Genomic DNA, 13,520 nt, shown 5'->3' with positions numbered 1-13,520 from the left:
TTATATGTACAGTACAGTTTTGGCCCAAACTTAAGAGGTGTTCTGGAGCTGGATACAAACACCGTGGCTTTGAATCATCTATAATATACAAAAATGTAAGAACTGACATCTGCCATATAGAGTGAACACAGTAAGCAGCTGAGGTTAAGGAAGCGTGGACTAAGAAAGCTCTGTTATAGATGGAATGATTCCTGCTGTGCCTCACTCCACTGATTCAGAGCAGAACAACAGAATCTGAACTTTGTGCAAGCCTAAAAATAAGCCTCCCCCTCCCTCTCCTCCCCGCCCCCCCCTTTCAATGAAATAGATTTCTACCATGGCAACTTTGCACAACCCTAAGTTTTTTCTTGTCCAACCAAAAAGTTAATATTTATTGCAACATGGTAAAGAGTAGTCCTTGGTTTATTGGTGCAAAATTGTCAAATCCACCAACATATTCAGAAGATTCACCTTTAGTTATTCTAGTGCATTATCTTCTTTTCTCTAGTTGTTGCTTCTTTCTCAATCATATTTGTATATTCACAGAACAGTTAATACTTAAACAATCATGAACACTCCAGTGCATAGATCAAAACAGCTACTATTGCTTGCCAGTCTTGCTACAGCACATGCATTCTAATGTTGGTCTCCTTTATTTAAACAAAATTAATTTTTGTGCTCTCTGCCAAGGGTTGTTTACAAATCACTGCTTTCTTCAATAACACCACACACTGCAATATAACATCCAGAAAGATAATGTATTTTTAAGGATTTGCAATTACCATAAAGACATTAGCTTTGTAGCTACGACCAGACAGGTTTAATACATGCTTTCCTGGGTTTACTTCTAAATCTGTCACCAAAAATGCGTTTCCGGGTTCTCCATGACTGGGACTGACTAATTCAACAAAATGTAATTTATAGTAGGAAGATGTCTTCCTCTTAGAGGCCTGTCCTTGCAGTTTTTCTAAATCTTCGTATTACTGTTGAACAAAAGTCTAACAACTGATGAGTACTACACCTGAATATTAATTTATGTTAGGAATGTTTTGTACCTGCATAACTTTAGTGACGATAAACCTGATTTTCACTTGTGTCAACTTAAAGAAACCAAGCTCTTAATGTTTGTTTAGCATTCTGTATAAACCCTCCATCTAATTCAGTTGAACACATACCACAATTTACTACATATAACACATGCCACAATTAAAAAAAAAAGTTTAATGACTCAAACTAAATCCCTACAAAATTGCTGCTGTTTCCAATGTCACTTGTTCTACTGCATATCACAAAACTGTAGCCCAAAAGGAAGAGCTCCATTGCTTGCCAATAGCTGAACTGAAAAACTACTTGTGTAATCAATAGACAATAAGACATGCCAGAGACATTCACTATCAAATTAAGTATCTGTAGGAACTCAGATAGAAAGAGGAAAACTTTTCTGGCAAAAATCCTGTAGTCCGGTAAAAACCTAATTGAAAATGGTGCTACAGTTGAGCCAACATACACTAACCATTTTGAAATGCACTTTAAAATAATATTGTAGTTTAAAAATGAAACCTACAGTTTGAAGATCTAGAAACCTATGGTAAAGATTATACACACACAGTTGGAAATAGTGGAAAAATACAGCCGAAGCCATCCAAACCGCTATACTTCTACCTTCTACATCTCTTCTCTTCATGACTACTTAACACACTTGCCAGACTATTTTTCCAAACCACAAATAAGAGTTAGGTTCTCAAACAACAATGATTTTCAATGGAAGTTGGAACTTAACTCCCCCTTTGTAAGTCTGGTAAATTTTCCACATAGTTAAAGAAATATGCTGAATAAATTTTAAAACATTTTATTTTTTCTAAGGCTATTAACTTCAGACTCTATTACCATGTGTGAAGGTGTATCTAGTAAGTGATGGCTTGAATTACTGTCCAACCATTAAGTCATTCATACCTTTTAAACATAGTCTACATTTTCAACTTAATACGCTTGCCTGGTTCCTCCTGCTTTCCTACACCTCCCACTTGCTTTTGTATGTGTGTCCATTGCCTTTTGTCAGATCTGAAGACTGTCCCACTGGCAACATCTCTACGTTGGAGGGAAATATAGTATAAAAACTAGGTGGAAAGGGTCACACTGTTAGATTCTTTCTACATTCCATTCACAAAAAGCCAGTCTCGCCAGAAGAGAGCTCTTAGAGAATAATAATTTAAAAAAAAATGTTTTCTAAGTTACTAATTATATACACTAAAAGTTCTTTATCTTGTCAGCTTTCCCATACTTTGAGAATCACAAAATCAGGCATAGATTAGACCAAGAAAATGAATACACGAGACCACAGAATACTAAACCAGCTGGGTTAATTTGATCTCAAATTCTCTATGGAAACAGCCTTTGTGGTGAACCAAGTAAAGCTTACAGCTAGATCTATAAATCATATTTTTCTTCTTTGTCTGTTCCAATGTAAAAATTATTTATTGCCATCTATGATATATGGGGACTCATCAAAATTTGTTCTTTTCTTGCAAACCAGAGACTCATCAATCCCTGTCAGAGGGTTTACCAAAAAAGGAAGGTTTCTTTGGATTTTTGTTCTTGTTTAGGCCAATATATGTCTACATCTACCATAATATTTATATAATGCAGAAACAGCCCATGTAACTGTTTTTATTTTGGTATAATCCATAAAGCCAAAAAAATAAATAAAATGCACCTAAAGCACAGAAGCTATATGGCCGCCTTTCAAACGACGGGAACTAAAACAGAAGTCCAGTTAAACCAACAGTCAAAATGTATCCCTTAATATGCAATTGTACTAAAAATAAACTCTCCCCAGTGTAGTCCTCATAGTGACTAATAAAACAATTAATCAGTATGATGCAAACAAACTTTGTGGCACCAGTACCATATTCAGGAAGCTGGTAACAGCCAAAACTCTAATTTACTGCCCATCTCCCAGAAGGTGGATGCTTCCCTCTAGCTGCAACAAAGGGTTTTGTCCACTCCCACCCTTCCCCTTCTCCATTCACTACACCGATAGCTCTTTATAGGAAATAGCTCAACCATGTCACCTTTTATATATACACACACACACACACACTCTTTGCTAGCAAACAGGCCTCAATCTCAGTATTTTATAGCTTTTTCCCACCAATCCAGAGTGCAAATTTTATAATTTCAAAGAGAAATTCTTCAAAGGGAATAAATCAAACTTACTGTGAGTACTGACTGGTATCTTTCTTTCCTCAACATTTATTTTAAGAGAGAGAGAGAGTGTGTGTGTGTGTGTGTGAGAGAGAGAATCTAATAGCCAAAAGGTGATCAAATTAATAAAGCATTGTTCTGTAGAAAATATATTACACTATAAACTGAGATTTATAATTAAGTCTTGATGTGTGATGCTATCATATCTAAACAAAAGTAAATAGGCTCTGAGAAAACAAATGTCAAAAAAGTATATTCATTTCTGTATTTTTTTTTATTTTAAAGCTGGTGAAAGCTGTCAGTTTTCCAGCTTGCTTTGCAAAAAAAAATTAATAATGGAAGAAATGTGTTTCTTATATTGGCTGTAAATTATCACAGCCTACTTCTAATCTAACACTGCAACAGAGCTCATGCAAATGCCACTTACAGATCGTGACTCATACCATTGCTGATCATCTGCCATTTTTTTAAAAAGGGTGGTTTAAAATAAATAACCATATGGAGCTGGTATTAACATGTTAAAAACGTACTCATTATATAGTACACCTCTACCCCAATATAACGCTGTCCTCGGGAGCCAAAAAACTTACCGCATTATAGGTGAAACCGCGTTATATCAAACTTGCTTTGATCCGCCGGAGTGCGCAGCCCCGCGCCCCCGGAGCACTGCTTTACCGTGTTATATCCAAATTTGTGTTATATCGGGTCATGTTATATCGGCATAGAGGTGTATGTGCACTCTACCCAATTGAAAAAAAGACTTAACAGTTTCCTCCAAAGAAACTCGGAAAGTGAAATATCGTCAAGTTCCTTGTAAAGAGAAAGCTAAGATTCCCCTGGAATTCTCAAAGGAGGAAAGTACCAGTAGGCGCAAGGAATCCAACCAAACCATAGTGACATAAGATATCTTACATATTTAAGTTGCTTTCTATGGAATTGCTGGCTTCTGTATACCTCTGGATGGCATGAAACAAAACTGAAGGCCACATAATACTGGTCAATAGAATAACTTGTGATTACTGATCATAGATATTAGTTTACCTGTGTTGTGCTTTTCTATAACAATAAAAACAAGAAATAGGGAGAAAAAACAAAATCAGATAAGTGTAATAAATTCAAATGTAACATGAAAGGACAAGTGAGGTATTTCATTTGTGAAACATTCTTCTAATAGTACAGTGAATTATGTAATGCCTTAGGAATTATAAGAGTCTATTAACTGGAATACAACACATTTAAAATGAAGGTCAAGCATCACACACACTGAACAAATCAAATTCATCCAACACGTACCTATTGTGCTTAGGAATTGTCGGGGTCTTGAGTTGTAATTAACTATATTTCAACGTGAGACAAATATTGGCTGGTAACCTTAAAACACGACCTTGCCTGAACTGTTGTAATAAGGTTGATAAACTAAATTTTACATTTAAAGCCAGGTATCATATTTAATGTGTTTTTACAAAAGCAAGTCACCAGCTGACATTGTTCAATTTCTTAGATCTCTTCAGAGCCGTTACAGCAGAAATGCAAATGTATTATACAAAATGGAGTGGGAAAAAACAACTGGCCCACAGGTTGCCAAAATCAAAATGAAGTTCAAGGACACAGTGGGCCTGAAGACTGAAGTATCCTGTAAACTCTGAGAGAAGTTGCTCCAGAATAGGTCTTAGATGCACCTGCAGAGGGGTGTGTGTGTGTGTGTAAAGTCAAAAAATATCTTAAGGAATCAAAAAGTTATTAAAAACAACACAATTCAACAATATTTTACAAGGAAAAATACTTTTTTTCTGACTTTTTTTTTGTATGATTTTTTTTTATCCAATGTAAATTAGAATGGCCAAGATGTAAAGCACTGAAAAAATGGGTTTATAATGGAAATGTCACAGTGACCCTTATCTCTAGCATTGCTATCTGTTGTTTCTATAATAACTAACAGACATCCATTGGGCACTCTATCATGGAAAACTCATCTTCACTTTCCATTAATTTTATTTCAGTTAAGCACATGCTGGTTTGGTGTATCACATGGTGAAAATGTACTGTTCTCAATAATATTCTATGGTGAAAATAATACTTATAGCTATGGATTAATGACACCTTTGGTATAATTAACATTTTTGGTTTAGCCATCTGTTGGGTTTTTATTCCAACGGTTGTGTATGGTAACTAGTTTATTTTTTGACATCACCTGATAACAAAGGACATTTGATATATTCTGCATCCACCACCGAAGTAAAACATCTTATTACAACCTAGATTATTACATAGAACAGTTTATTACTTTCTTTCAAAATCTACCAAAGAGAAAATTGGTGTTAACATAATTTAAATGGAAATAGCAGTCTTAAAAAAAAAAAGTTTAGTATGGAACAGTCCAACTAAAATAAGAAGCAATTAATGTCTCAGATATTGTAACTGGAATTTAGCTGCAACCATAATTAGCTATGCTTCACCAGTTATTTAATTCAGTAGAATACAATTTACATTACTCAACTTACGTTTACTATGTCAGCATCTGAGAGATTTATGCCGACAGCTATTCATAAACATATTACCTGAACTCTAAGAATTACCTTCCTATATCTATATTGTGCAGGAATACTATGCATGCATAGTCTTCCTCACATATTAAGGAAAAGTAGTTTCCTGCTTAAAGCATGAATTACCCACTAGATGAAAATCCTACTGAAAAGTGAAAGCAGTATTTGATTTAAAAACCTTCAGTCTTCTCTCTCTCTTTAAAACTGCTATTACTACATGATAGTATTTCCCAGCCGATTGTTTTTATTTTATCTGAAGTTGGCAATATCTTTGTGCTGAATCCTTTGAGTCTACCTCTAGTGAAAGATGTCAGATCAGTGTTGTGTGGAGAACCTTTTATTTGACAGGTAGATGACAGAAAGGCTATCACCAAAAAATATGAAGTTGCTATAAAAGTCTTCTGTGAGATTAATGTTAACCCTTTTAATCTCTTTACAGATTATTTATTCTCTTTTATTCCAAAGGAGTCAATTTACACAAATAAGCAAAGTAAAGTACAGGAGAAAAGATTTTGACTAAAAAAAATATATGGTAAAAGTTGAACAACTTCATATCAAGACACACTGGATTATATTAGCATAACACACAAAAGAAAAAACAAGATGTATGCCAAACTTTAAAAAAAATGAATCAAGTTTAAATGATTCCTGTTTTGTCTTTTTTTTGTTTGTTTGTTTTTCGGGGGGGGGGGGTCAGAACTGAAAGCACTTTTAACTTTAAAACAATCTGATAAAGTCATACTTTGGGATTATCCAGACTTTGGGCAAATAAACAGTTCTCAAGACTTGAGGTTGCTTGTTTATATTCATATCCCCAGTTTGCACTGTTAGGCAGTACTGTAAGTCATTAGAACCAAGAACATAGGGTTACCATATTTGAACATTCAAAAAAGAGGACACTCCACCCGGGGGGGGGGGGGGGGGGGGGGGAGCATTTAGACCAGTATCTACCAACTCGCGTTGTATGAATGTGTTATTATACTGATATATATGCTGTGTGCTACATGTTGTCTATATTGAGTATATATAAGAAAAAGTGATATGGCCTCAAAAGTGAAGTTTAATTATTTAAAATTTACTGTACTTCTTTATATGTAGTGAGTCCTTTCCTTTCACCAGTTCTTCGGTTTTCTTTCTTCTCATGTGCCCACACATACTTCTCTGTAGATCACATTTTTCTCAGCAGTGGTTGATTGCTCTTTAAGAAGGCATGAAAGTCTTTACAAGAAGTTTGTCTGAAGTTGTACTGTACAAGTAGAATTCCTTTCAGTGACTCAACATTCAAGTTGTTCCTTTCCTTTGTCCACTAGCTTTGCATCAGTGAAAAAATTAGCTCTACATTTGCATTGTGAGAAGGAATAGCAAAGAAGAACTGTACAATCTTTAACAGTTCTCCCCTAACCGGCCCTCCGTACAATTTCGGAAACCCAATGCAGCCCTCAGGCCAAAAAGTTTGCCCACCCCGTTCTAGACTCAAACCCAGGGTGCCAGGAAGCTCATCAGCAGACACCAGCCTCAGCTACTCAGTTTGGACCCAGCTCAGAACTCACTTTGGCCCAGACCTCAGGGTTCAGGGATATTCGGGTCACCCACGAGGTCTGATTCTGAAGTCACAGCCAAAGTTTGCCCTGAGAGGTTAGATCTGATTTTGTCCCATCTCTAGTTGATTGAGACAAACTAAGTCTCTGGGGTGAAGTTGAGCCCAATTTGTGCAGCTGAAAGATTCACGGCTCCAACTCAGAACCAGATGAAGTTCTGAGATTTCTATGGCACTTTCCCTTTGGGCTCATTCATGGGGGAGCGGAGCGGGGAAATCAAGTAGATCACAACCCAAAAAAGCAGCCTGACAAAACATTGCAACACAAAAGCTGTTGGCTCATCCTGCCTCATCTGTGTCTGATTTTCTTTGACTGGTTGCTGGTTTGATTTTGCAAATGCTCATGTCAAGGCTCTCTTTCCCCTGCATCCTCCTGGACTCTCCTTACACCCATACACCTCCCAAACCAGGCCCCATGGACCACAACCAGCTCAGGGGCAACAGGCATGGGTCCCCAGCCACATCCCACCCAGCCAAGGGTCAAATTCAGCCCCCGCTGCCTGGCTTACATGGGAAAGCGAGCTGTTAGGGCAGAAGAAATCGGCTGCTGCTCTGGGCAAGTCTCTGTAGTAATAGGATGCAAGGGAATAATAATAAAAAGAAACACCAGAAAATATCAGCTGTCAGCAGCCTGGGTCCCAGCCAGCGTGTTTGCTAGGAGAGATCAGAAACACTTAACATCGTTGCCTGCCTTGGTTTCATCCCCCCTGTGTCCACCTAGGCTGCCTGAGCAGTTCCAGGGTCCAAAATTGGAAAAATTGTACCTGCAAGAGACACAAGGTTGTCACCTTTCAGAGTAGCAGCCATGGTAGTCTGTATCCGCAAAAAGACCAGGAGTACTTGTGGCACCTGAGGCTGCGTCTTCACTACCCGCCTAAATCGGCGGGTAGAAATCGATCTCTCGGGGATCGAATTATCGCGTCTCGTCGGGACGCGACAATCGATCCCCGAATTGACGCTTGTATTCCACCAGCGCAGGTAGGAGTAAGCGCCGTTGACGGGGGAGCCGCGGAGGCCGATTGCCCCCCGCCCCACAGCAGGGTAAGTCGGCTCGGAATAGGCCAAATTAGCTATGCTTTTCGCGTAAATGAATTTTGGTATCTTAAAACCCCCCCCCCCCCCCCCCCGTAGTGAAGACATAGCCTTAGAGACTAACAAATGCTCAAATAAATTTGTTAGTCTCTAAGATGCCACAAGTACTCCTGTTCTTTTTAAGGTTGTCACCGTGCAGCCTGCTAGCCCTGCAGAGTCGCACCCTGACTTGCCGGGCAGTAACATCCCGGCTAGACCAAGCCCCAAGCGAATCAGCAGCTCCCTCACCCAGCTGCATGGTCCATGCGCAGACAATTCTCCCGTCTCCCACTGACAGGGGAGGGTGTTTATGGCTGGCTCTGGACAATGCCCAGCCAGGCTGAAGTTGCAGCTTACATGGGAAATGGTTCTTCCTTTCAGTGCAAGGAGTTGAAGAGACCACAGTTCAAATCAGCAAAGTTAAGCAGAACCTTTTGCTCATTGCTAGCTGGCTTCATCTGCAAAGCACTGTGCAGACGCAGGCCTTGATTTATCCCCCGGTCCTGGCAGCTTCTGCCCAGGGGGACCCAGAAGTGGAGCCCCCCTGGGATGGAAAGACCACCTGGGGATTGGGGCAGTAGTAGGACAAAGTGCTTGCAACCTTAGCAGCCGCACAGTGGAAGCGGCTGATCAATGAGGAGGTACTTCTGCTCCCAGTCGCTGCAGCAGTCGGGGCAGCCTGGGCTCGGGGCCTCTCTCAGCTCCAGCAAGGGGTTGGGGCACCCCAGCCAGGGCAGCCCAGGCTCGGGGCTTCCATCCTTCCTTCCCGCTCCAGCTGGGGCTCAGGAATTCCACACCATCCGCCCCAACGGCTGAGGCAGCACAGGCTCCAACCAAGCTGGGGACTGACTGTCTTCCACCCCAGCCGAGGCAGCCCGGGATCGGGACTTCTGCCCTGCCCTGCAGTCCTGTCCTCCTGCTGCCCCAAGCTCCTACCGTGGCTCCCTGGGCTTCCTCCTCCAGCGTCTCCTGGGGGCTTCCGCTCCTGCCGGCTGCAGCCAGGGCAGCGTGGGCTCAGGAATTCCACCCCCTCTCTCCCTCCCCCTCCCCCTTCCAACGGCCAAGGAAGCCCAGAGACTCCAGACTTCTGCTCCCTGCTGCCGCCCGGGCTCGGAGGTTCTGCATCTTCCTCCCCACCCGGCAAAATCCCGGACATTTTGAGCTATTTAAAAATTCCTCCCGAACGGCAATTTAAGATCTAAAAAGCTGGACACGTCTGGGAAAATATGGACATATGGTAACCCTAAAGAACACCTACAGGAAGAATGCCCATCATCCCTGTTAAATATTAACTAAGGGCCCTCTCCTTACCATAAAGCAGCCTCCATAGTTGCATGCACACTAAAGCCCTGCAGGCCCCCTTGTCTGTGCAATCATGAAGGCTGCGCTCTGTTTCAAGAAAGTACTTCACCCTTGGTATCAACTCTGGTTTAAATATTATGAGTTTGTTTAAGAACGAGCTTGAACCTGTCATCCTAAAACAAAGGCAAGATGAAAGAGGGAATCTTCCTTGATTAAAATATTTCCCTGACTAATTGAGTATCAAAGGGGCAGCATTGACCAAAGGCATCACTGGGGGTGACAGTTCCATTACAGCTATAGGATAAAAACACATCAAATCCTTCTCCACATTGTTCTCCCCACAAAGCTCAAGAGTCACCAATTTGACAACCATGATGGTGGCAAACAATAAGGTGGTAAGAAAAGCAATTTACTTACACACACACACACACTTTGATTGTTGACTTCTAATCTGATTAATCAAAGACTGGTCAAAATTAGTTTCTCTTATCCTCTCATGATGGTCACCACAAGCGTGGGGGACACCCTCAAAAACAACAGCTCCCTGAGGGAGTGGGGGAGGCAAAGGCTCACATGCCCAGACAGACAGCAGTTGGCTTGGTAGATGGCAACCTCAGTTGCATGAGCACCACACTCCTTAAACCACTCTGCATCTTCCTGTCATGCAAAAGTTTTATTCCTTTTCTTCTGCATCATGCCAACTCCTCCTTTTAATAAGAGCCACAATGTGTTGCCTGGCATGTCCTGCAGGATACACAGTTTCTGCTACATCTCTCCCTAAAATCAATTACAGGATTTTCATCTATGTAAGCAAAATGCCATACATTCCAATGCACTTTAAAGCGTTCAACTGCTGCAGCCAAAGCATGCAACAGCTAGCATAGCTTAATGCACAAGCCAACTGTCAGCCAAGGACTGCAGAGAAGACCAAACAAATGTAATTGGTTAAAAGTACTACATCTTGTACTTATGTGCATGTGGTGGTGGGGAGGAAACAAAAAAAAAAAAAAAAAAAAAGGGGGGGGGGGGAATCAGCACAGTGCTAAGTAAACTAGGTGTGGAACACTTGGTAACAGTAACAGGAGTTGTGTGCCCAGTTCCCCATGTTCCAAATTTACTGCAGTGTATATTATGTACTTAGTTAAACCAGGTTAATCCGTACTTCATTCATTTGCATGTCTGTGCACATACAAGATTAAATGGTAACCAGTTTTAAAACATGTATTTATCAGTGATTTCATAAATCTACATAAAACTGGATCTTGCAAAGTGATTCAGATTAACGATGTATTGCATGTACTTACTATGTAAATAACCAAATTCAATTATATTAAAACTATAGCTTTTGAAGGTTTCTTTGTGCCTTCAGTTTTTCAGTCGCACAATCTTAGTTAAATATAGGATGGTTACAGATTGAAGCATAAGGATCCCATCTGTAATCATAAACGTATTTTCAGTACACTCAAAGAAGACTGATGTAAGTTCACTTTTTATACTGGAGCTATTTAATATTTCTGCTGACTTTTCTCTAAAACAGAGTCAGAGTTTAAAGGTAAAAGGGACTACCCAGATCATCTAGCACTGTGGTTCTCCACCTTTCCAGACTACTGTACCCCATTCAGGAGTCTGATTTGTTCTGTGTACCCCAAATTTCACCTCACTTAAAAATTACTTGCTTACAAAATCAAACATAAAAATGCACAAGTGTCACAGCACACTATTACTGACAAATTCCTTACTTTCTCATTTTTACCATAGAATTATAAAATAAATCAATTGGAATATAAATATTGTACTTACATTTCAGTGTGATACTTGAGCCTGTTTGTTACTTGTGAGCTTTGTCTGAAGTCCGAGCCCCAGGCGACATGTAACTTAGCTTTGCGAAGCCCCCAGCGGCATGGAACCCCAGGCAATTGTCCTGCTTGCTACCCACTAATGCTGGCCCTCCACTTGCGATTCCCCTAAAGCTGTCCCATGTCACCCCGCTCCTCCCCCGGGCCTGCAACCACCAGTTTGAGAAACAATTATCTAGATAACTTGAGTATCCCCGGAAGACTTCTGCGTACCCCCAGGTGTACACATCCCCCTGGCCTGACCTCCAATGTATCACAGGTCAGCAATATCACCCAGCACTGGCACACTAAACCTGACAACTGAAATTGAATCAAGTATTAGGAATTATTTTGGGAAAATTCTATGGCCTATATTACACAGTCCTTTCTGGCCTTGAAATCTATGGCTAGCAGGGAATTGGTTCTATGTGATATACCCCGATGATAACAGCAATGCTTTTATTCCTCCCACACTTATTGGCCTTTGTAGATAACATTCTGGCCGTGATCTCTGAGTCCAACCAACTGTACAATGCATTTGTTTTACCTAAATCTTTGGGGCACCTGGGGCTTGTCAGAAACCTCTAGTAAGTATCGGAGCAGATTTAGCTCTGTTCAAATTTATATAATTTTGTAACATCATCCAAGGAGTGGTTACACTGACTAAGGATCACCAGGAGACAAGAGATCTCCAGCAACGTCCCTTACTTCAGCCTTTGGGCACACAGACCCCTTATCATAAATGGGGTAATACTGAGTTGGCTACATTGATTGAGTGCCAGCTGGGGATTCTCAGATGGTGGTGCACTCTCAGTTTGTTCGTTTAGAGCAGCATTGCATAGAAACTGGCCCAAATAAATATAAAATAATAAATAATAAACTATAACAACTTAACAAATTAAACTATAACAACTTACCTTGCAAAGAAAGCTGATGTTAAACCCCAGCGATTGGGCATTTCTTGAGCCTGAATTCATGTAGTTTCCAACCAACAACACTAGCTCTAACAACCTATTAAAGTTCTCACTCTTCTTCAGCTCCTCACAGGCTAGAGTTACTGCCATCATGGCAGGTTTGATGTTGTTTACATGTTCTTCAAACATAAGCTTGAAAAGGATGCCATTGAGACGAGACCGTAACATTTTCACTGAGCTCATCTGTAAGATCAAGAATGCTAAGTGAGAATACAAACAGAATGAAAAGTTTTGTATGCAATGTATCTTAATATCATAACCAATATTGTCTCTTTCCAACATGAAGTCATACAGTACAACTGCATTCTCATTGTTTCAAGTAATGCATATCTCCAAATATAAGAGCTTTTCACAGAACAATGTCAATTTCAATTTAATCAGTTGCAACAACCTATTTAATATTAATAAAACATTTTCTAGAGTTGAAGAGTTTTATTTAGGTAAATTGCAAAAATCACTGGCAACCAGCATTGTACATTCTGCCAAGGTGAAGTAGATGAAAACCAGCTACATGGAATGCTAAGAACTACAGATTAAATAAGACTCACACTGTCACTAACATTCTGTCACTGACATCACGGTTCCAAAGAAATTACCCATTATTATGGTGCTTAACATTCTAAAACTACCTCTTACTTTTGCACTTGTTACATTTTAAAATAACACTAGAAAATTATCTTACATTTTATAACAGAGATGAACTATTTTATATACAAAGTTTCAAATCCCCTTTAAAATGTTCATGTTACATAATTATGTAAGTAATTAACTAAGTAAAAAGGTAATAATGAAGTCATATGAGCTCACTTTTATGTACTGCATATATTTTAAAGCACTGCATATAGATTTCTCCTTAACAGTGCTTCTTGTGTTAATCATCAGGTTTGGTTTTACACTGTATATTTCCAATACCTATTTATATAGTGTTCATTAGTTCTATTCCCTGTGATAAAAAAAACTCCAACACTGTACATATAACCAGCATTTAGCCACTTAAACACAATGTGAAACAAAT

General features: G+C 39.7%; 1 protein-coding gene across 1 annotated transcript in view; it reads right to left on the bottom strand.

The window, feature by feature from the left end:
• DIAPH2 (diaphanous related formin 2) overlaps positions 1-13,520 on the bottom strand; it is an 887,225-nt gene that overhangs the window by 458,346 nt on the left and 415,359 nt on the right. The window contains exon 22 of the mRNA XM_024202840.2: positions 12,449-12,688. Coding sequence (XP_024058608.1) covers positions 12,449-12,688 — 240 coding nt within the window. The remainder of the gene's footprint in view (positions 1-12,448; positions 12,689-13,520) is intronic.

Source organism: Terrapene carolina, unplaced genomic scaffold, assembly GCF_002925995.2.
Source record: "Terrapene carolina triunguis isolate 2854851 unplaced genomic scaffold, T_m_triunguis-2.0 Scaffold131, whole genome shotgun sequence".
Taxonomy (NCBI): Eukaryota; Metazoa; Chordata; order Testudines; family Emydidae; genus Terrapene; species Terrapene triunguis.
Note: the sequence above shows the minus strand (reverse complement) of the source record. Positions and strands in the feature narration are given on the sequence as shown.